Below are 25,648 nucleotides of genomic sequence, written 5' to 3' on the forward strand. Positions count from 1 at the left end.
TTTTATGGAATGGGGCTTTAAAAAATACTTTCATATCCTCTTTTAAGCGACACCGCTCCGCCGTGACCACACCGCACTGTGTGGCTTCTCTCTTAATCACTGTATTTTTCGCGAAAAAAGTTATTGAAAAGTTTTTAAAGGTTAAGGCTTATTTTCGCGTACAATTATGTCTATGTGTACGTATTTTTCTATGAACGAAGCAAGTTATCCACGTGAGCCAATTTTAAAACCACGCGCATCGGATAAAAATAATTAAATATGAAAAAAATGCTTTCTTTACGTAAGTAGATTAATTTACTGATTATAAGTCGCTCCTACAAATTTGGATACTGATAACAAAATCACCCTTTATATTCCAAAAACTTACTTAAAGAAACACTCGTAAAATGAATCTCAAATTATTCATTGGGTGATGTCTAGTAGATACCCAAGTAAACATCGGGTGGTAGAGCATCACTAAAAATAATTTAAGGCCGGGTTGCACCTTCTTACTTCAACTTTGACAAACGTCAAAAATCTGTTAAACTCCATACAAAACAAAAACACCGTTTTATCGTTAAAGTTACGGTCAAAGTTAGGTGGTGCAACTCAACCTAAGTTATTATCGTTTTACCTGATTTAATTTTTTCTAAGTTTTGCAATACTTAGTTCTAAACGTTTAGTTACTGTTCTATTTGAGCTGAAGGCAGTGGCTCAGTAATAAACTTGAAGGATGATTTGCATGCACGGTTATCTAGGTCAAATAAAATAGCTCTTAAATTAAATATAATTAACTGTTTTATCGCTCTGAAAGCGATGTCAGTATGAAGTTTAATTTAAACTGGGACAGTCTAAAAAACACTGTTTAATTTTTTTGCTATCAGAAGAAAAGGAAGACAATGTCCATAATGAGTCTGTGAACGAAACTCAAGTGAGTAATAAAAGGTTTGTATTCTATTCGAGTCAATGTAAAGGGTAAATAAGACAATAAAAACTGAAAGCTGAATTAAAAACTAAATTATTAAATTAACAAAATAAATTGCTCACTGCGCCATCTGTTATAAATTTCCAACATTGTTTGTTGGCGCGCCCTCTATTCAGGCTACGTCGAACTAAATGTTGGTGAAAGCAAGCCTTCGAAAGCACAAACGTCTGTAGCAGGTAGTTTACAAGTAGTAGCATAGATGGCGCTGAACACGAATACGACGCTGAAAATTTTCCTACGATTTTCTTTTTTCAATTAAACTTTTCATACTGAAATATACCTATTTGGTCTTATTTATTGGAGTTATTGATTTTTTACCAATGTAAAACTAAAAACTTACCTGTGGCATTATTCGTATGGTTATCTTGAGTATGATTTTCTTCTTTGGTAGATTTGGCCTCGGTTTTGGCTTCGGAGCTGGTGTTGCATCCCATCCTGCTCGCACAATCGACACTAGTTAAGGTAAAAAAGAGAGCGCACTAGTCACTGAACCTCCCCAACTATTATAACATGCTGCTCCTCATTTGGCTGATCTGGAACAAAGAAAAGTATAATTTAGTAAAGTAAACTAAGTAATCATTTAGTACATTTAACACATTAGGTAGGCTTAATTTCGACCTATTTTATGAAACATGACGTTATTGGACAAACTAAAACAATAATTCTAAGATAAAATAATGCTGTAACGCTTTAATTTCGCAATTCTTCAATAGAAAAAGCAAAATAAGATCTCTAACTGGAAAATTCATGGAAAAGTAAATAAATACGAATTTCCTGAAAGATTTTGGGAAATGTGTAAACTTCCTTTGTTTTTGTAGCAGTTAAAGTGAAAAGATATCCAAGGATATTTATGTATTACGACTGACTGACTATAGTCATAGATATCCACACAAAAAAATATGTAAGTATGTAGTTATTCTAACGAAAGATAAAGTCTCTGTACTTTTTATTATCTTATAGTTTGGTCGGTTTCTAATTTGTATGAAGAAAATCCAAAATACCAAATCGGTGTAATGTGCGCACTTTCATATATGCCCATACTGATTAACAGCCTGACCAAACTATGGACCAACGAAAAGTAGTACTAACGTTTCGCCTTTTTGGCGCAATTTTTGAGGCAAGAAAGATTTTAAACAAAAAAATAAGTAAATTCTCTTTCTGCCTACATCGCTTTGTCATTAATTATAATGACAAAGCGATGTATTTAAAAATGCACAACCAGTATCAAACACGAAGCGTATTTATAACAGAGGGCGTAATGAATCCAATTTTCACTGAGGGTACATTTCAAAACATTCATAATGGAGGGTAATGATACCTACCCTCGGGCGAGGGCTGTATTAGAACGTTACATTCTTTAGTGTGTTCTGGAAATGATTTATCAATAAATGTATATTCATAGACAATGGAATTTCTATTAAATTTTTGGGTATTATTAAGCTTCGGAGCATGATGGTCAGTGGTGCCTTGAGCCCAAAGTCCCGGGTTTGATTTCAGAATTTAAAAGAGAAGAAAAGGTTTTTACTCAGTGCATGTTTACATTGTTCTAAGTTTATTTATTTACTGCTTTTGCCTACAGCTTTCCCCGGTGAATTACAATCTATCAAAGAAGGACTTTGTTTTACTTATTAAAAATCATAAAAATTCCAAATATACCTTCTAAATCTGTTCAAATGACAAATAGGTGACAGACAAACTTTTGCATTTATATTATTGCGTGACGTCTGTCACAGAAACTTTTCTCGAAATCGATTCAGTGATTTAGGCGTGAAAGCATAACAGACAGACAAACAGTAGGTAACTCTATCATATTTTTATTATTAATACGGATTTATTTACTATATAAAACCCAGTAAGAAACGAGGAAGACGCAACCCTGAGATGCAAACTTTAATATTATACTCGTAGAAGAACTTTTAATTTTCTACGCGCATGAGATCCAAAGTTCCGCCTCACGTCTATAATATAATATAATATTATATTATTATACACACACACACACGTTTTATGAGAATGCGATCTAACTTCGAGAAACGTGGAGCTTTGTGAAAAATATAGGGCGTCCCAGAATCAAATGAATTTGACATAATGCTATCTTATGGTAGCTAATGTTCTAATAAAATTATAATTTAAATTCACAAGGACGGCCATTTTTTAAATAATTACCTAATTGAGTATTCCTATTAGTTATTATTACACACAGTTGAGTTTATTCCTAGCTTAATTAGTAAATAGTTGTCAGTAGGTACATAGGCTCTTTCATGGAATTATTACTCGTGTAACTGTATCTGTTTCTATGAAAGTGTATATCCGATATCACCTAAATATTAATTTCCAGAACTGAATCGATAGTACACAAATTAAATGTGATGGGTATTCTAGAACAAAGCAATATTGCATTCTAGCTATTATGAATACAGTGGCTCTAGCTTTGAAATAATAATAAAGCATTAATAACTATTGTTAAAATTATTAATGTATGTACGAATCCTTTCAAATTGGTAACATTCTACCTCATCATAGTAAGTACTTTTGTATATTCATACCAACATATGGGACCATTTTATGTCCTCTGCCTTTATTAGAATTTAATATCTGCTACCATTAAGCAATAATAATTAAAAAACATAGCCTATTTTAACACTACATTTTACGGAATCTCTGGCCCTAAAAACCCACAAACTTTTCTCTAAAAAAAAACATTTTTGAAATCCATAATAATGTTAGAAAACGAGTGACGTCATAATACACCATTTGCCATACAATCAATGCTCGAGCCGTGTCAACTCTTACATGAATGACACCTCTTATAAAGTATGTCAATTGACTGTTTACGTCAAGTACCCTAACAAAACAAATTGTTTAGCTTCCGGCATGAAACCAAGGTAAGCCTGTATTGATCAAACAGACCTAGGTCTTATCTATGGTTGCCTAGGAAGCCTAGGTGAGAATGTTACGGCTACAGAACTGTGCTAAATAATCCTCGCCTCTAACCTAAAGTATTTGAGATTCGTAAGTACAAAACTCTTTGTTTGGGTATTAAAAACTCTACATAAAATGTCACGAGCACAACTGTAGAACTAATAAATAATTACATAATCATCATTAGGTCATTTAGTCTCTATTTCAGGACCTGTAGGCCTAAGATGCGCGCCGCGATAAGCGGTTATCACACCATTTTATCGATTTTGCCCATACATTTTGACGTCGATAAAAGTTATCACGGCGCGCATCTTAGGCCTACAGGTCTCTCTAATTTACCAGAAGCAAATGGAAAGATTTGACCTGAAGTTACGAAAATGGAAGAAATACTTCTAATAGCCTGAACTGTTTCGAGAAAAGAATGCTCAACTTGGCGGGAGCACTGCTGTGCCCGTAATCATGTCACTCTATGATCTTTTATAAAGTTAACAGACAGACATATCTACATTAAATTTTAATACGAATGCAAATGAATGCTGTCTGCGTCTGTAATATTGCTAATTACAGGCCGTGGCAGTTCGTTAGCGGGTGGTCATGAAAATTGTAATTAATAATCGTTAATGAGTCCCGGAACGGCGACGATTCGGTTTCAACACGTAATAATTAGACTTTAAGTGATGACTGAATCATTGAATTAATGATTAATGACTTAAATTATTGTTAAATTAATGTTGTGTTGGAAGAAGTATGTAAGGTAATTGAAAAGCCATCTTACGCATACCTTCTAATGAAAAAGATTGACTGAAACTGACAATATCTAATATATTATCATCATCATTATCATTATTTCAGCCAAAGGACGTCCACTGTTGAACATAGGCCTTCCCCAATGATTTCCAAATTGGCTGATTGACAGCGGTCCAGCTCCTTCCTGCAACCTTTATAAGGTAGGAAGTTCATTAGGTTACTGACGAATAAGGGTGATTTTAACTCGTATAAGTCACTAGCAGCCGCCCGCGTCTTTATACGCGTGGATCCCGTTTTACCCTCTTAGGGATTGAATTTTGCAAAATCCCGTCTTAGTGAGCACCTACGTTTTAAAAGGACAATCTAGAAGTGCTAGGAGTCTCAAATTGTGCATGCACATTGTGTTAATATTGTGAAAAAGCGCCGCAAGNTCCGCAAGTAACTCAGTCACTTTTGTCTGCCTCTTTAAGGGTTACATTGATAAGCTTAGGTAAGCAAAGATTTTTATATTAATCTTCTACTTTATAACAGCTCTTTTCCCTTAAAGTGCGTGTTCATATATTCCTTAAACTTATTAATAGACCTGGATGTCTTTATTCCCCACTTACAGATGTAACACAGCATTAAACAAACGGCCTTTCGTCACGAATTCGAAGACAGGCCATGATGACTAATATAACGGTTTTCTGAGGCCGAATCTTACTTTTGCAATGGCGTTTTTAACCGCTCTAGTTTCCTTTAACTGACGCCAGTGCGAAAACTTGGAATTATCTATCGCTTTTTCGTAGTCTTTCGTAGTCTCGTAGTCTGTCGTAGTCTCGTAGTCACTCGTAGTTTCGTAGTCTTTGGATGGAAGTCGATCCTTAACTTCGGACTCCTCCTATGTTCTTCTGATTAGTTTCGTTGCGGGTCCAATGACAGTTTAACTTTCCCCCGGGACAAACTTGGCCTTTACTGGTTTGGTTTTTATTGACGGTCAAGCTATAGATATAGGTGGGAACGAGAGGTGGGAATAGCCCCATATCACTTCATTATTTATTCGTGATCGCTTCATTATTTACACCCGGGATACCTCTAACCTACTGAGCATTTAAAGGACAAAGGATAATTTTCTTAAAAGAAAGATAAAAATAATATACCTTTTCAGCGAGTCGTTGTTGATTGTCAACGACCGCACTTTATTATAATTTTATGAATATGCATTTCTCTTCTGATGGATGCAGGCTGCTATCAACTGACAAATCTGAAAATAATTCGATGTCTTTGTTCAGTAGTGGACGTCTTGTGGCTAGAATGATGACAAATGATGTATTTCCCTAGAAGTTTGCGTCTTTTATTTTGTTGATTAGATTAGATTGGACGTCAACTTATTTCTTAAAACACCTTAAACTTTAATCCGAGTAAACTCAATACAAATAAATTAAATTTACTACTTTCACACTTTCCAAAAGTTCGAACAAAAGGCGTCAGTGCGAAACTTTCAATTCTAATTTTAGCACCACGTTCCGTTCAGCCAAATGTTCGCGAGCACGCGAACTCTCGNGCCGCAAGAAACTCAGTCACTTTGGTCTGTCTCTTCAAGGGTTACATTGATGAGCTTAGGTAAGCAAAGATTTTTATATAATCTTCTTCTTTATAACAGCTCTTTTTCCTTAAAGTGCCTTTCCACATATTGCTTAAACTTATTAATAGGCCTGGATGTCTTTATTCCCCACTTACAGATGTAACACAGCATTAAACAAACGGCATTTCGTCACGAATTCGAAGACAGGCCATGATGACTAATATAACGGGTTTCTAAGGCCGAATCTTACTTTTGCAATGGCGTTTTTAAAAGCTCCAGTTTCCTTTAACTGACGCCATTGCGAAAACTTGGAATTATCTACCGCTCTTTCGTTGTCTCGTAGTCCTTCGTAGTCTCATAGTCTCTCGTAGTCTCGCGTAGTTTCGTAGTCTTTGGATGGAAGTCGATCCTTAACTTCGAACTCTTCCTATGTTCTTCTGATTAATTTCGTTGCGAGTCCAATGACGGTTTAACTTTCCCCCGGGACACACTTGGTCTTCACTGGTTGGGTTTTTATTGGCGGTCAAGCTGTAGATCCTGGCGACACGGGAGTTGCAGCGGTGGGAACGAGAGGTGGGAATAGCCCCATATCACTTTTTCGTGATCGCTTCATTATTTACACCCGGGATACCTCTAACCTACTGAGCATTTAAAGGACAAAGGACAATATCCTAAAAGAAAGAGAAAAATAATATAACTTTTCAGCGATTCATTGTTGATTGTAAACGACCGCACTTTATTATAATTTTATGAATATGCATTTCTCTTCTGAAGGATGCAGGCTGCTATCAACTGACAAATCTGAAAATAATTCGATGTCTTTGTTCAGTAGTGGACGTCTTGTGGCTAGAATGATGACAAATGATGTATTTCCCTATGAGTTTGCGTCTATTATTTTGTTGATTAGATTAGATTGGACGTCAACTTGTTTCTTAAAACACCTTAAACTTTAATTCGAGTAAACTCAATACAAATAAATTCAATTTACTACTTTCAAGTTTTCCAAAAGTTCGAACAAAAGGCGTCAGTGCGAAACTTTCAATTCTAATTTTAGCACCACGTTCCGTTCATCCAAATGTTCGCGAGCACGCGAACTCTCGGTGCGGTCCCATTGATGGGCGCGTGGAACGGAACGCGAAGTGACGTCATTGTTTAGTTAACAACTAAACTGACTAAATTCGTGAAACTTACATGATATCGGGTTTTTAAGTTTTTCGATATTTTTATCTTATTTAGAGATCATTTGTTTCAAGAAATTGGTAACTAGCTGTACCTAAGCGTGAAAATGGTTTGAATTTTCAGTGGGACTTATCTACATGAAGATAAAAGTGACTCTGTCTGTCTGTCACTTTTTCACGCTTCAGGACGTTAATTTATCAACCCAGAAAGGGATCGTATCAACTCGAGGCGGTCAGTATTCTTTGTATGAAACTCCATATTGCAACGCACACTTATCCGCACCGTAACGTAAACGCCTCGCCTCGCGGTTGATAGCGCGCGTAGGGCGAATGACAGCTCGCAAAAGGCTTACGGTTGACGGTGTTGATCGCTTTCCGAGTTGATAAGTTCCCTATGACTTTTAAACCACTGAACTGGTTTAAATACAGAGACAGTGAAAACCAAGAGAAAAAATAGAATATTTTTTATCCCGGTTTTGAAAAGGGGACCAAAGGCGGCATCATTTTTTTAGATGACAAAAAGATGTACACGCAAGCAAAGTCGCGGGTAAAGCGCATTTAATATGATACAAATCAACAAAACTAAGTAATTATATACGTTTTTCGTAAATGTATTATACAATTGTTTATTGAATAAATATTATTCAATCTTGAATCAACAAAATATTCCAATGTCAAAGTATGCCAAAGTCCCCCAACTCTCATAAGTCGCGCTTCTAAAGTAGTTATTGATCGAAATCATTTGAAGTTGGAACTTCTGAAAATATTTAAGGACACCAAACTTGTGACCCCTACCTTTCGAGGGGCCCTTGGGTAGGTCCCGCCTTTAGCAAAGCTATTTACTCGTACAGAGATTACGTTATTTTGACCCTCGTGAAATTGAAATGCTTTTTCTGACCTATGAGAACATTGGTGCTGGGCGCAGTAGAAAAAGGCTCAGAGTGGTTGGTATTTTTAATTTTGTTTCATTAATCAATAGTTTTATTTCCATCCATCACATGTCATACCTAACATCATTATTAATGCTTGCAAAACTCTAAATAAAAAGTAAACGTAAAGCGCGGAGCACTTTATAACTGGTCACATTTTTATGGAGAGTATAATGTGAACCTTAAACAAACCATTCTACCAATACGCACTGAACCCACTTTATGCACATAAAATATAGTACCTACTTATGGCATTTGGCTCTCTCATCCAGTTAATCTTAAGTCCAAAAGTATGTACCAAAACATCCCACCGCAGGATATGAGGCCTGGGCCTAGGCCACAGAATAATAATGTTCCTAGGCTTAGATATGAGGAAGTTTAAAAAGGTTGTTTTTTATTTAAAGCCAATCATTGCTGGCTAAAGGGAAGACTTTTGCTTTTTTCTGTACTGCCCGCATCAAGGCGCTTCCAGTGACCTTCACCAGGTCCTCGGTCCAACAAGTGCAAGGCCTGCCTTCATTATCTCTTCCAGTTCGTGGTCGCCACTCTAGACATTTTCTGCCCCAACAGCCATTTTTATGCAGAACAAGGCAGGAATTTGACCGCAATTTTATAGTACTTGATGTTAAAGTGAGTTTGCGATGGTAATACTGCCCTGTAAATGCCTATCCACTCTTGCCTTGAAAAACTTGGATTATAGTGTTTAGGAAAGAAAGCAGCAGGCAGCGAATTCCATTACCTACATAAAAGTTATGTTCGCCTTTTTGTACCGCTTTTTTTTCTGTGTCCAATTTTTTTAAATAAATAAATAATGTCTTTAAGTCCGTGGTCGGAAGCTTTTCTGTCCTAAAGGCCTTTAGTCGTCAATTTATACAGGGACTTCTGTGTCTATCTGTTGTATGGTAACCCTAAGACCCGTGGGACGGGCTGCGGTCGGGACCCGGCCACGGGTCACTCTACCGACCTACACTCGCCTACAAAATACATGAACTTTTGATCCTTATCGGGTGAATATAAATAAGGCGAAAAATTCACCTGAGCCTGAAGGCTTTGCTAAATAAAACGTTCCGAAAACGCTGTGTTCTATCGCCGCTCTATAGAGTGTTGTGTTGTACCATAACGGTAGCATACTATTCAAATACCAACTACCGTCACGGTACAACACAACTTAGGCACCTAACTTTGACCGTAACTTTAACGATAACCGGTGTTTTTTGTATGGTTGTGTGTTCCTTATCATTTGTGTGTTCCTTTTCTTTCGGTTCTGTTCTTTGGTGTGCAATAAAGAGTATTTATTATCATTAACTTAACGATTAATTCATAAGTAAATCGAAAATGAACTTTCATCAGCAGAAAATGGCTGACGACAGTTTTGTATCTCTCTGTACACAACGATAGCCTGTGAAGAGTAGGTATTTCCTTTGTGTCTTCGACCCATTTTCAAAAGGTATTCACACCTGTGTTATACGACGCCTTTTGTGTCGAAACTAAAGGGACACCCTAAAGTTGCCAATACAGTCAGCGTCAAATAGTTCGTGACACCTAAGGGTAGCCTTTTGAACTAAGCGTCACAGACGCAGCGTCTTCAGCTTTGGTCTTAAAGGTAGCCTTTGGAAGCGGGTTAGTGACGCGGCGTTGGTGGCACAAGACCGAAGCTAAAGACGCTGCGTCTGTGACGCTTACGAAACGTGTATGTTTTGTGTAACGTGTATGTTACGCGTTCGAAAGGCTACCTTAATAGCCGAAAATTCGCAACACGTCTTTGTTACAATAGACTTATTTGACACCATTCCCCAATAATTCGAAATCACAGCTTTTTAAAAAAGACACTTCTTTCTGGTCTTAAAAACTTAATAAATTCTAAATTACCTGTAAATTGACATTTTTGGTTGCATTTGTAATCGAAAAAATGTAGTTCGAGTTGACCAAATAGTGAGTGACGTCAGGGGCTTGTATTAACATATTAAATCTATGGGAGAGTCTCGTTTTGATAGTTTGGTGGTGTCACAATAGGCTAGTTGCCTAAAAAAATTTTTTTAGTCCGTAATGTTTAATATCAAAAAATATTGGACACATATAATTTTATTTGTCAATCTAACAAATAATTACATAGTTATGGTGCGTTGAAGTTGCGCACGACGTCACAACGTGCGGCATTTTAAAGCAAGCGTTGACGTCACGCTCACGGGCCTCTTCTTATGAACTTTGGGGCGCTATATCTCTTTAAATTTTCATTAGTTTGAAAAAGTGAAAAATACGTGTAAAGTATTTTTTGATAAGTTAACTGACGGACTAATTAAAACTCTTGCTTTTTGACCCAGGCAACATCCCCATTTGACGCAGACTGTACATAAAATAATACATACTTGGAGTACATTAAACATATTGCTTTTATGGGGAGCTATTAATATTACGTAATTATAGGCACAGCCAGTTTGTTAGCATACATTTTATTTTTTTAGGTAAAAGTATTTTTGTGACAAATGGATGGTTGACTTATTATAAATGTAAAAGTTTGTCAGAATGGATGTAGGTATGTTTGTTACTCTTTCACCCAAAAACTACTGAACAGATTTTGATGAAACTTTACGGTATGTTTTGTTTTTGTTGTTTTTGGCACACTTTTGTGACTATAATTTACTTCGATGTTGAATCCAATCTGTATCTCATGCGGGCAAAGTCACGGGAAAAAGTTAACGTATAAATCTAGTGTGTAAGCTCATATCAAAAAGAGACTAAACTAAACTATAATCTAAAAGAGCTTTACACACAAACCAAACAAACATACTTAGTTGTGATTAGCACCAAATTAAGGAACTGTTATTAATTTCCAAACCACGATAAGCCTTCTATTTTCGCTCGTCGAATCTGGGTCAAATAGATTCGACTTATCGAACAAACTCAGATTAACTACGTAGAGACCACAGTGTATAAAAATACAGTATCTAAATTCTGATTTTACAAAAGATATTTCATTTTTGACATTTGAAAGAAGAAAGAATTAGTCATTGCAATGGACATTACACAAAGAAAAGAAGGTAAAAATAGAAAGAAACGGGTATTAACGCGACATTTATTTAAGACTTACCTACATTATGTACTCACGGCTTATTTAAGTCGAAAAAATCAATTTAATACTTTCTAATATAAGTCGAAATGAAACGAGAAAGTTTAAAATCTTATAAAAGAATGTTACATAAATAATTTAATATGCTATTTTACATTAATCATTATGACTCTACTACAGATTCAGGAGAAAATTTTACCAGTGCTGAGAAAAAACACAAGTTTACTTACCAAGGTCAAAGAGCTAGAGGGACTATTTTATATCAATTTTTCACAAAGTTACTCTAATGACTCGACTAAATTGTCAAATCTGCATTTGTGTAATATTAATGATAATAGTATTCAAATTAGTCCATCTTAACCCTTAACCAGGACTAAAAAAGTCATTGGTTTTCGACCGTATCTTCACAGCATAAAGTTCAAATTAATGTGGGCTCTGTGGATACGAGAGTCTGGTTAAAGGTTAACAGATTTACACAGCGTTGTGATCTACCAGATAAAAGAAAAACATTGATAAAATGATATAATCGTAATGGACCTTCTGTACATCTTTAGTCTGTGATAGAATCTGACGAATGGGCAAGTTTCTCGCATTAAATTACTATGAACAAGTAGCTTTTACGAAGTTTACGTATTCCACTTGCTGGCTTAGTTGGGAGGACGTCTTACAAGGTGCTAACATCTTTGAATTTAAAACATCCGTATTCACAAACGATGCTTGCTTAAGTGAAGCAGCAAATCTAACGCACAGCGAGCGTTGAAGAGAGATCTGTGATTGGTTCGTGTGTGACCCTGTGCGTCCATGCGCACTGTGAGACCTCATAGTAATGTTTGTGAATACGGGCGTTATTCAAGAAAACAAGACTATTTCCACCTCTCGTGAACCTCTAACTTCTGAATAACCAGGCTCTACTAGCTTAAGGCTTGGTATTTCTTCTAAAGTAGGTATTTCGCGCTGTCAAAATCTGCGCGCGCAATTCTTCGCCGAAAACAGCGCGTCAAAGAGCTCCCGCCACAATTTCCAGCTACACAGTATAGAAATACGCAGTTGGTTAGGTTAGGTTGACTNAAAAATAATACTTTTTCACGACTAACCTGATTTTGATAGTTTTAACATAGAAATAAGTTGGATTTTAGAAAACGACATACACTTAACTTTTTCGGCATATAATTTTGTACAACAGAGAAGCCAGGCCATGCCATGATGTTCTTTCAGAAAATTTTGGTTCTAGAATTATTTATTTACTATCTGTGCCCCACGGTGTTCCCTGGGATAAAACGTAGCCAATGTGTTAGTTCAGGGTGTCAGCTAACTCGAATCCATACCAAATTTTATTAAAATCGCTCCAGCCGTTAAAGATGTGAAGAAGTAACTCACAAACTTTTGCCTTTATGATATTATTAGTGTCAATTTAATTTTAAATGCCATATAAACTGGTTCATTAGGCGAACTGAATGCCATAAGGCATTCTCTACCAGTTATCCTTCGGGCTAAATAGAAAAAAAGTTGGGAAATAGTGTCAAAGAGCAAATTCTAACGAACGATAATTCGCTCCCATATGATTTCTATCGCCCCTATCACCGCGAACGTGATTGGAATGATATTCGGAGATTAGGGCTAATAGTAGCACGGTTTTAGGCATTAACCATGCGGGCGTGTGACGAAACTGTTCGAATTACTTTTCAATGAGGGCTATCGTTTTAGCGCTCACCAGTTGGCGCCACTGTAGAGTAAGGTCCTGTCACTTGCTAGTAGCGAAGACAGTGGCGCCAGCTGGTGAGCGCGAAAGTGGTAGGAGGACTATCGCATTTGCACTCATCAAGATGGCGCCACTGTAGAGTAAGGTTCTGTCAATCGCCAGGGGTGCCAACTGTTAGGTAAAAAAACGATAACGATAACGAGGGATTTTTTTCTACGTTTTACCCCACTGCGCCAGAAGGAGGGTTATGTGTTTCGAGTGTGTACTTAACACCCATATTCACAAACAATGCTCAAGTGAAACAGAAAATCGAACACACAGCGTTGAATAGAGCTCTGTGATTGGTTCGTGTGTCACCCTGTGCGTCCACGCGCACTGTGAGACCTCATAGTAATGTTTGTGAATACGGGCGTTAGTTGTCTTGTTTCTATCTTTTTACCCGACTGCGCCAGAAGGAGGGTTACGTTTTTTCTGTAAATTTTTACGCAGTTAGGTTTTTTGTATCCTACTAATATTTTAAATGCGAAAGTTTGGATGGATGTCTGGATGTCAACATGTTTGTTACTTTTTCACGCAAAAACTGTTGAACGGATTTTTAGTTGAACGATTTTCGTAGACGAATTTCATAGGGGTCACTGAAAAACTAGGGATTGATGGTGAAAACGCGTCAGTCACCTAATATGGAGAGTCCTTTCTGTTTGGTCAGACTGGTTGAGGAGGCCTTATATTCCCTTAATAATACCTAATGTATGACATGATTCAAAATCCGCTAAAATCTTTTTCAGAAAATATAAGCCAGCAAAACTTGACTTTACTTTTCATTCCAAGTTCAAAAAAACTAACCCAAAGCCTATGTCTGTTCCAGTCTACGTTTCGTTCGTTTAAAATTCGTTCAACACCATAAACTGCTAAACGAATTTTGATCGATCAATTGTTACTTCTATGGTCTAGTAACTAGTTAGCATGTTAGCGTGAGAACGAAGTATAAAATAGTGACGCTACAAATCGCATAGTTAACACAATACCACTATCACTGTATATCGTAAAAGGTAGTGAAATACCGCGGCTATACTCGCGGGTAATTACGATACGTAACAGACAGACGTTGCGGCCCCGCAATCCTATTAGTGGGACATACGGACGTAAAGAACGTGGAGCCAGTTTAGGTATTAGACAGTATACTTACACAAACTCACATTCCAAAAAAAAATCTATGTCTATAAAAGCGAAAGGTCAGTGATTGACTGACTCAATCACTCATCACGAAATCTCAGAAGCTACAAGTGCTCGGAGTCTCAGAAACTACAAGTGCTTGGAGTCTCAAATTTTGCATGGGGGTTCCTTTTAGAACGTAAGTGCTCACTAAGAACGGATTTTACGAAACTCCACCCCTAAGGGGGTAAAACGGAATCCACGCGTCAAAGTTGCGGGCGACCGCTAGTTAGAAAATAAAGCTGACGCACGTACAGAAACTCACATTTGGAAATGAATGATTTTTTTATCTACAACGAGGAAGCTCTTGGCCTGTATCTCACGTGATGGTAAGTGATGATCAGGCCGAAGGTGGAAGCGAGCTTAACCCGGAATCCTCAACCACAGAGGATTCTGCATTTTTGATTCAAAGCTTGGCTCTTAGGATGAACGCCATCATATTAAATCTGCCCTGCCGTGCCCCCGCCAAGTCGAGCGCGAAGCAAACACTGCCGTACCATCCTTTACTGGAACCATTTCGCCGCATTTTCAGGCCCTTATTTGAGAACCTCTGGATAAGACCAGAACGCAGAAATTTTCGTCATCTAGTAAGCTATAATCACATACTNGATAGAAATTCTAAGTAGACAGATGTAATTTTATTAGAATGGGTACTGTAGGTAAGCAGCCCTATCGCATGTTGTCATACCGTGACGTACCGCCGGGCTGTTGACATTTTTTTCAAAAATATGGCCGAGTTGGAATACTGTATAGATAGTATTACCGTGATAGTGTCAACCACTCAACTAAATCCTACTTCCTTCTCTTACTATAACAACGTACTAAATATAAATAAGTATACGTGGATATCTGTTATTGTCTTTCTTGCATAGTATTAAGAGTAACATTTTTCTATCTTATCGAAATAAACGCAACACATGACAAGACAACCCTAGCGCGACGGCCGAGCGTGCGAGCGAGAGAGCTATGCAAAGCGAGGTACATACATGAGTTTACCTTCTGTTATATTTTGTGGTATGAAACTCCATATTGCAACGCACACTTATCCGCACCGTAACGTAAACGCCTCGCCTCGCGGTTGATAGCGCGCGTAGGGCGAATGACAGCTCGCAAAAGGCTTACGGTTGACGGTGTTGATCGCTTTCCGAGTTGATAAGTTCCCTATGACTTTTAAACCACTGAACTGGTTTAAATACAGAGACTGTGAAAACCAAGAGAAAAAATAGAATATTTTTTTATCCCGATTTTGAAAAGGGGACCAAAGGCGGCATCATTTTTTTAGATGACAAAAAGATATACACGCAAGCAAAGCCGCGGGTAAAGCGCATTTAATATGATACAAATCAACAAAATTAAGTAATTATACGTTTTTCGTAAATGTATTATAAAATTGTTTATTGAATAAATATTATTCAATCTTGAATCAACAAAATATTCCAATGTCAAAGTATGCCAAAGTCCCCCAACTCTCATAAGTCGTGTTTCTAAAGTAGTTATTGATCGAAATCATTTGAAGTTGGAACTTCTGAAAATATTTAAGGACACCAAACTTGTGACCCGTACCTTTCGAGGGGCCCTTGGGTAGGTCCCGCCTTTAGCAAAGCTATTTACTCGTACAGAGATTACGTTATTTTGACCCTCGTGAAATTGAAATGCTTTTTCTGACCTATGAGAACATTGGTGCTGGGCGCAATAGAAAAAGGCTCAGAGTGGTTGGTAGGTATATTTTATTTATTTGCAAAATTATGTTTTGGACTACTTCTTTGCTAATTATGTCTTATATCACATTTAGATGAAGAATCAAGAAGAAGTGTTGTTTTAAGTTCTTGCTTATGGATACTGTACCTGAGTTCCTAAATCGCCAACTGTCACTCGCAATTATAGCAAATGATAATTAATTGAAAAGAGGATCTTTAACACACATTATTGTTTATTTATGGAAGGGTCATCAATAAATCACATCCCTAACTAATTCCCTAGCTAGCTCTGAACCATACGCCCCTGAATTTGGCTATACAAGAATTCGTGAAGCAAGAGATGTGAAATAGCAGTAAATGCATAAAATGTCAATTAAAAGACACTTTAAAAAATCATTAAAGTTGTAAAATTCCCTCAATTTCTAATAAGACAGGCTGCAGACCTTATAGAGCAAAAATGTTCAAACTATTACTATTTTCGTGCGCACAAAGTCACGGGCACAGCTAGTTTTCTTTTTATATGCTGGTGCCCTGCAGTTAGACGTATAAGGGTTTTATTTTCACTCATTATACCTACTAAGAAAGGACTTCTGAGGGCTGAGTGTGATTTTACATCAAACATACTCACTAGTGAGCGCATAAAAAAAGTGACAATAAATCTATGACCGATTGTACAGCGCCCCTAGCGGAAACATTCAAGAACTAAAATTTTTATACATATTTTAGTGAGGACTTTTGATGTAAATTCACACTCAGCCCACTGTATCTATCTGTTTTATGGTAACCCCGAGACCCGTGGGACGGACTGCGGTCGGGACCCGGCCACGGGTCACTCTACCGACCTACACTCGCCTACAAAATACATGAACTTTTGATCCTTATCGGGTGAATATAAATAAGGCGAAAAATTCACCTGAGCCTGAAGGCTTTGCTAAATAAAACGTTCCGAAAACGCTGTGTTCTACCGCCGCTCTATAGAATTGAGTTGTGTTGTATCGTAACAGTAGCATAAGTTTTGAACAGCTTCTGCCAACATGGTACCTACTACACAACTTTAAAAAAAAATACATACAGCCGAACATAGAACCTCCTTTTTTGAAGTCGGTTAAAAACAGCGTTTTATGGCAATACCTTGAGAACTCGTACTTATAAAGTAGGTACGTTGCGTTACGTAACACGCTTTAGCAATGTAAAATGTAAAATAATAGTAACTACTAATATTATAAATGAAAATATGAGGATATGTAAGAGTTTGTTTATGTAAATAATCTCGGAAACCACTGAACCAAATAAGAAAAATATTTCACCATAATTGAGACTTGTAGAACAATTTCAATGAATTTGACAATAACTTAGCATGCCTCTAGATGATACCTAGATAGATATTTTAGTTACGATAAATCAATGTAGGTATACCTGTTACAAAATTATTTTACAAACTATCTAAATGTAACCTTACGATTCATTTATAAATGAACTTTCATCAGCAGAAATTGGCTGAAGACAGTTTTGTATCTCTCTGTACACATCGATAGCCTGTAAAGAGTAGGTATTACCTTTGTGTGTCTTTGACCCATTTTCAAAAGGTATTCACACCTGTGTTATACGACTCCTTTTGTGCCGAAACTAAAGGGACACCCTAAAGTTACCAGTACAGTCAGCGTCAAATAGTTCGTGACACCTAAGGGTAGTCTTTTGAACTAAGCGTCACAGACGCAGCGTCTTTAGCTTTGGTCTTAAAGGTAGCCTTTGGAAGCGGGTTAGTGACGCGGCGTTGGTGGCACAAGACCGAAGCTAAAGACGCTGCGTCTGTGACGCTTACGAAACGTGTATGTTTTGTGTGTGTGTGTGTGTTACGCGTTCGAAAGGCTACCTTAGTAGCCGAAAATTCGCAACACGTCTTTGTTACAATAGACTTATTTGACACCATTCCCCAATAATTCGAAATCCCAGCTTTTTAAAATAACTTTAAAAAAAAATTATAATAAAAATAAACTTTTTTAAAAACAAGCTTTTATTCTGAATTTCGAAAGTTTGTATCGCGCATGGAATTTATTCCTCTTTTTCTTTGTTTGCGCTACAAGCTTTCGAAATTCAGAATAAAAGCTTGTTTTTAAAAAAGTTTATTTTTATTATAATTTTATTTTACACTTTTTAGTTATATCTTAATCTCAGGACCCTGGACGTTATCTAACACTAAAGTGCTCGAAAAGACAAATCCAACGAACCCAAACTCGATGAGTTTCCGCCGTTTTGTTTAGGAGTTCCTATGGCCACCTCCCGACTCCATCATCAGACCAGCTCAATGGTACCATAATATTGCATTGTCATCGGACTTACACATGTATGCAAAATTTCAGCTCAATAGGAAACCGGGAAGTGGGTCAATTTTAAGTTGCAAGATTTGACGACAGACACCAGACATGTGAAAGTAATAAAAAGCTTGTAAAAACCTTAGAATTCAAAAACTGTATTAACGAGTCATCTATCCCTGAATCAGGCATCTATCCTTTAAAGCAATCATACAGTGAGTCTTCTATCCCCCACATTAGGCGTCTATCCCACTTTTTAGAGGTCAATTAAAATGGTATTTACTCAAAATCGGTATACCTAAAACTAAAATAATTATAGTAATATCATAGACGAAAGACCAAAGTTTACAGATACTAAGATCAAATTGTTGATAAAAACTTACTGACTGAGTTATAGAGCTGTTTCAAAAAGTGGGGCATCTATCCTGGACTTACCCTAAATCTATGGGAGAGTCTCGTTTTGATAGTTTGGTGGTGTCACAATTTGACGCAGACTGTACATAAAATAATACATACTTGGAGTACATTAAACATATTGCTTTTATGGGGAGCTATTAATATTACGTAATTATAGGCACAGCCAGTTTGTTAGCATACATTTTATTTTTTTAGGTAAAAGTATTTTTGTGACAAATGGATAAGTTTGTTTATAAATGTAAAAGTTTGTCAGAATGGATGTAGGTATGTTTGTTACTCTTTCACCCAAAAACTACTGAACATATTTTGATGAAACTTTACGGTATGTTTTGTTTTTGTTGTTTTTGGCACACAAAAGACTATAATTTACTTCGATGTTGAATCCAATCTGTATCTCATGCGGGCAAAATCACGGGAAAAAGTTAACGTATAAATCTAGTGTGTAAGCTCATATCAAAAAGAGACTAAACTAAACTATAATCTAAAAGAGCTTTACACGCAAACCAAACAAACATACTTAGTTGTGATTAGCACCAAATTAAGGAACTGTTATTAATTTCCAAACCACGATAAGCCTTCTATTTTCGCTCACCGAATCTGGGTCAAATAGATTCTACTTATCGAACAAACTCAGATTAACTACGTAGAGACCACAGTGTAGAAGATACAGTATCTAAATCCTGATGTTACAAAAGATAGTTTATGTTTGACATTTGAAAGAAGAAAGAAAGAATTCAGTTATTGCAATGGACATCACACAAAGAAAAGAAGGTAACTTAAATAATTTAATATGCTCTTTTTCATTAATAATTATGACTCTACTACAGATTCAGAAGAATAATTTCGGCCAGCGCTGAGAAAAAAGAAATTTACTTACCAAGGTCAAAGAGCTAGGGATTTATATCCATTTTTCATAAATTTACTTTAGTGAATTGAGAATGTTACTAGGTATGCAAAATCACTTGAAACCTATGTTACAGTTAAGCTTTTACATTTACAAATACATTAGTTTTTATTTCATTCAAAAATACCCAGTAGTTATGATTTTATAGGCATTCAAAGTTCGCTTAAATATTGAGTCCCGCCAACGGTCACGTGACCCCGCGTGACGTACATTCACAGTCTCCGCTCACTAGAAAACGGATATAAACATACTTAAATACATTTTTTTTGTAAATACAAACTTATTATACATATTAACACCCAGACCCATCACAGAAATTAAAATTGAACCAAACCCAAACTTGATGCGATTGTGTCGTTTTATTGCGAATTACCTTCCAGCTCCATCATTAGACCCTGATTACTATATAGAATTAAAATACTCATCAATACAAAACGAACGAGCCCAAACTCGATGCATTTAAGTCGTTTTATTATAGAGTTCCTATGGTCACCTTCCAGCTCCATCATCAGACCAGCTCCATGTCATCATAATATTGCATGGTCATGCAAATCACACGTGTTTGCGAAATTTCAGCTTAATCGGTTGCCTGGAAGTGGGTCTTAATTCAGCTTGCAAGATTCCACCCATACAAATATGAGCCAGTCACTGTAATATGACGTCACGCGCATAAAATGGAGTGACGGCCGCCGCCCGCACTTTTAAAATTCAATATCTTGGAAACTAATTGACGTATCGAAATAATTCTTTCACGTGTATTTTTTATTTTTAACAGAGAATACAGAAAGCTAAAAAACAAAATTAGTGAACATTCTTCATTACTCGACTAAATAGGCAAATCTGCATATTTTGTGTAAAATACTGAATAAACATTTCTTCTTTCTTTCTTTCAAACATGTTCAATGTTCATCTTAACAGATAACCACAGCATTGTGGTTTTACATGTAATAATAAGATAAAAAGATAAACATTGATAAAATGATATAATCGTAATGGACCTTCTGTACATCTTTAGTCTGTGATAGAATCTGACGAATGGGCAAGTTTCTCGCATTAAATTACTATGAACAAGTAGCTTTTACGAAGTTTACGTATTCCACTTGCAGGCTTAGTTGGGAGAACGTCTTACAAGGTGTTAACATCTTTGAATTTAAAACATCCGTATTCACAAACGATGCTTGCTTAAGTGAAGCAGCAAATCGAACGCACAGTGTTGAATAGACCTCTGTGATTGGTTCGTGTGTGACCCTGTGCGTCCACGCGCACTGTGAGACCTCATAGTAATGTTTGTGAATACGGGCGTTATTCAAGAAAATGGGACTTTTCCCACCTCTCGTTCCCACCACTGTAACTCCTGATTAACCAGGCTCTACTGGACCTACATCCTAACCATGGAAAGCCTTTGTCCCGGGGGAAAGTTAAATTGTCATTGGACCCAAATTCAAATTCTAATGCATACTAAATGACAATAATTTGTACGGATCGCAAGGAAATTAATCAGAAGAACATTAAGAGAAGTTGCATTAAGGTTCGACTTTTCTCCCTTTGTTCGACAACACGGGTCTTAACGCGACGTTTATTAATGAGTTACATTATGTACTCACGGCTTGATGTCACGGCTGCTATTTTAGTGTGTCTTACTATTTTAGTTAAAATGGAACGTGATAGTTTAAAATCTTATAAATAACTAGCTGACCCGGCGAACTTTGTTCCGCCTTAATGGCAATAAATAAGCAGACTTTTTTTAATTTCGAACGGGATAAAAAGTATCCTATGTCCTTCTCCTGGCTCTAAACTACTTCCCTGATAATTTTCAGCTAAATCGGTTCAGCCGTTCATGAGTTATAAGTGGAGTAACTAACACGACTTTCTTTTATTATATAGATACTGACCGCCTCAAATTGATACGGTTACGATCCGTTTCCGGGTCGAAGTGTGCTTCGTCCTTAAGTTGAATTCAATGATTTGCAATCGTCTTTCTTCAAACGCTCCACTCAAACCCAAGACTCAGACCCATGAACTAGTGCTAATATCCCATAATTAGGTTAACTACAATTATTATCAGACTTAATACTAATGTTTCAACATTTTGGGAACACAGGGTGTGGGTGGCTAGGATATGTCATGACCCACACGCTATAAGGTGCGGCCATGAATATAAATGGACTATTAAAGAAAGTATTACCTAAATACCTAACTAGGCTGTTATTACGAGTATAAATGGTACTTTTAGCTTTTTAGGCCCGATTCGACCAAACTTTTATCCGAGAATAACTCATGGTATAACTGGCGCATTGACAGTTTATTAGTATTCTGAGATTAATATTTACTCTTGTTCGAATCCACTCGTAGTTGAAATACTTTAAATTATTTTAAAGCGGCAGTTTGCTATCTACAATTCTCTCAGTTTGCTGACCCAGCGAACTTTGTACCACCTATGTTCATCAGAAATAATGTAGAATTCTAATGGTGAAAGAATTTTTTAAATAGGTCCAGTAGTTTCGGAGCTTATTCAATAAAACAAACAAATATTTTCTTAATATTAATAATAGTGTAGAAGAAGGCCAAATAACAGTAGGTAAATAATTATCTATTCTCGATAATATTTTATTCGTGTATTCAGGGTTATACAATGACGTCAAGCGAGATGTTTCAATGAAAGGCCTTTAGGTATAACCTAGTTTAAAAATATGTAAAAGGTTCACAGAGCTTTAATTTTAGACAAAATATTTTGATCAAACCGGGACGAAACATACCTACAGTGATTTTTCATTATGACTCTATAGTTAGGTTAGAAAGGTCTGAAGATTAAATTACGCTTAACTATTTATTAAATCCATCGGTCACGGGACTATTCCCACCTCTCGTTCCCATCGCTGCAACTCTTGTTGCAGGCAAAATGTAGGCAGGTTCTACAGTTTGACCACCAATAAAAGGCCAAGTTTGTTATATTCCCACAAAAAAGTGAACCACCAAGAAAAATATCAAAGAAATATTATATTACAGACTGCGTAGAAACATAACGACGTTACAGAACGAAAATCGTTAAAGGCCCAAAAAGATGAATCTCAAAAAACTTAGATGTCCCGGCGGACAGCGGTCAAAGAATATAACCAGACAGAGGAGATCTTTTACGGCCGTTAGGTATAAAACTAAAAGCCTCACCGGCGAAATCTAATTTCTTTTATACTTTGTTATTACTTATCTTTGAAGTACCTAATCAAAAGACTGAACTGATTTGTGCTTCTATTAAAGAGACTTTTGCCCGTTTTCACCTTCAATCCGTGATTTTTTTACGTGAAAACAAAATTCCTGTTATGTATTACCATGGGGGTCACTTAAAAATTTGGGATTGATGGTGAAAATTTTAGCTGCTAAAGCCACGATGACCCAAACTTCATGATACACCAAAGTTCTTACCTATGTTGGGAGCATGTGCTGACAAACTTTCAGTCTCTATAAAATAACGTAGGTCTGGCGTTCACTAGCTCTTAGTCCATGGTAATTATTATGAAAATATTAATTTAAATTTATTTTGTAGGTATAATAGTGCCACCACTTTCGATATCTACGAGATGACTATTTACTCTATGACGCAGCTTTGGGTAAACAAGACGATCAATGCCCCTCCTTCTATACCTATTTATACTCCTGAGGACTTCGTAGAAATATAAAATGGGAAACATTATTAGAAACAATAAAATTACATCGACTAACAATGAAAGCGTTTAAGAAAAATTTATATTAGGGAAGGAAAATTTTCGTCTCCAAAAGTTACTATTTTAGTAAGATCGTGAGTTCTGTAGGTAGACTAGTATACCTACTAAAATAGTAGACATACTTTTATCAAAAGAACTAAAAAAATTCAATTTTTGTTGTCAAATATTTACAAACCAAGATGTTTGTATCTGAAATTTATCAGATATCTTTAGAACAATACCTAGAGGATGAATTACATCCCAAAACGTAATCCTTTGTTGTAGCGTTTCATTTCATAAAGAATCACGGAGATGTTTCAGAACTAAAGGAGATATCAAAAGATCGGGCGTCGTTCGACATTGGTTTGACCTTGAGTTTGTTTTTACACGATTTTGTTATTTTGTGAAGCTGTCTGAGTGTTTGACCTTAGATCCAGACGACGCGACTATTAGTCACTCCTAGGGTGAATACTAGAGTTCTACAGTTCCCGAGAAAATGACTAAATCTATACTCTATACTTAATATTTTAAATGCGAAAGTAACTCTGTCTGTCTGTCTGTCTCTCTTTCACGCCTAAACCACTGAATCGTTTTTATGAAATATGGCATAGAGATAGTTTGAGTCCCGGGAAAGGACATAGGATAGTTTTTATCCCGGTTTTTGAAACAGGGACGCGAGCGATAAAGTTTTTCTGTGACAGACAAAATTCCACGCGGGCGAAGCCGCGGGCGGAAAGCTAGTTTTTAATATTCCCGATAGTCTTTTTGCGAAGTTAGGACTAAAAGACAGTTTCAGACGGTTTACATTACAAGTATTTCAACTCGTATTTTGACAGTCCAACGTCTGACAGTTTGAGCCAAAAGACGCCCACTGCTGGACAAAGGCCTCGCCAAGAATTTTCACAAGACTGTTCCTGCACGGTCCTTATCCAGGTGCTTCCCATGATCTTCACTAGATCATCGATTCACCGACTGGGAGACCTGACCTTGCGTTTTTTGTTCTATGGTCGCCACTCGAAAACTTTTGTTATTTTTCACCTGTACTGTATATGGGACTATTCCTACCTCTCGTTCCCACCGCTGCAACTCCTGTGTAGCCAGGATCTACAGCTTAACCGCCAATAAAAACCCAACCAGTGAAGGTCAACGAAATTAATCAGAAGAAAATAGGAGGCGTTCGACGTTATAGCTCAGAATAAATTATGTAGGTACTACGTAATGGTTCCAACCCGCCTGCCAAGCGTGGGGATAATGGCAAAACCCTCCACTATAGTGGAGGAGGCTCATAGTCCAGCAGTAGACTATAAAGAGCTGTTGATGATGATGATGATGAATAGTTCAACTTCCAGCGCAAAGCGGATGACAGGTGACAAAACAAAGGTGCCTGTATGTATTCGCCTGTAGTTTGCAATAGGTACTACGAATTCACAGGCAGGTAATATTAAAAACTGCTGTCTGCCCTTGCCTTTATTTCTATTATTCCCAGACGACCTGCTCTTAGTATAATTGGCCCAATAAATATTCAGAACGTATAAATTCTCCTCAAGGTGTCGGCAACACCCAATACCGATGCTTGAGCACGCGATATTCATAAATCTCATAACAAATGTATTGGAATTTCATTAGTCTGGGTTTGGTAATGTGGGCAGGGTAATTATCTATAGTATGAACTGTATATCAAGGTACAAACACTGGCATATGCCACTTTTTGAACCTAGGCGTGATAGGTTATTTTGTAACAAAAATATTGTGTTAACTGTACCTATGCCATATCATTGTAGCATAGATTTGGGCAACACTTCGATTACTAGAATACTAGATCAAAGAAAAACATTCATTCGTTTTGTAAATCAATATCATAAATATAATTAATTATAATGTGATACGGTGCCCACTATAACGTTGCCTCTAAAACAAAACATAAAATGAAGTATTCAAAATAACAACTAATTTTTAAGTTTATATTTTATGAAAGTACTCGTAACTCTAAGATACAATTTTAACTGTAACTGAATAGTACAGGACTATTTCTCTTTCCCACAGCTGCAACTCCTGTGTAGCCAGGATCTACAGCTTGACCGCCAATAAAACCCAACCAGTGAAGGTCAAGTTTGTCCCGGGGGAAAGTTAAACTGTCATTGGACCCGCAACGAAATTAATCAGAAGAACATAGGAGGAGTTCGAAGTTAAGGTTCGACTTCCCTCCGTTGCAAAGCAAAGCAAAGGGTTGAATAGTACGTCAAAAAATGAGAAAATTATACTTACTGCACACACAAAAGGTGAGCAAAAGTGGGACTTAATATCCTTAACGTAATAAGGAGTTACAAGCTTTTAACTT

The 25,648-nt window shown here is 36.8% G+C and overlaps 1 protein-coding gene across 1 annotated transcript in view; it reads right to left on the minus strand.

The window, feature by feature from the left end:
• The window catches only part of LOC114353619 (IQ calmodulin-binding domain containing protein igloo), a 260,416-nt gene that overhangs the window by 206,807 nt on the left and 27,961 nt on the right, over window positions 1-25,648 (minus strand). Inside the window, exon 2 of the mRNA XM_028305678.1 lies at window positions 1,305-1,497. Coding sequence (XP_028161479.1) covers window positions 1,305-1,398 — 94 coding nt within the window. The 5' untranslated portion in view covers window positions 1,399-1,497. The remainder of the gene's footprint in view (window positions 1-1,304; window positions 1,498-25,648) is intronic.

Source organism: Ostrinia furnacalis, unplaced genomic scaffold, assembly GCF_004193835.3.
Source record: "Ostrinia furnacalis isolate ACB-3 unplaced genomic scaffold, ASM419383v2 OfSCF1746, whole genome shotgun sequence".
NCBI lineage: Eukaryota > Metazoa > Arthropoda > Insecta > Lepidoptera > Crambidae > Ostrinia > Ostrinia furnacalis.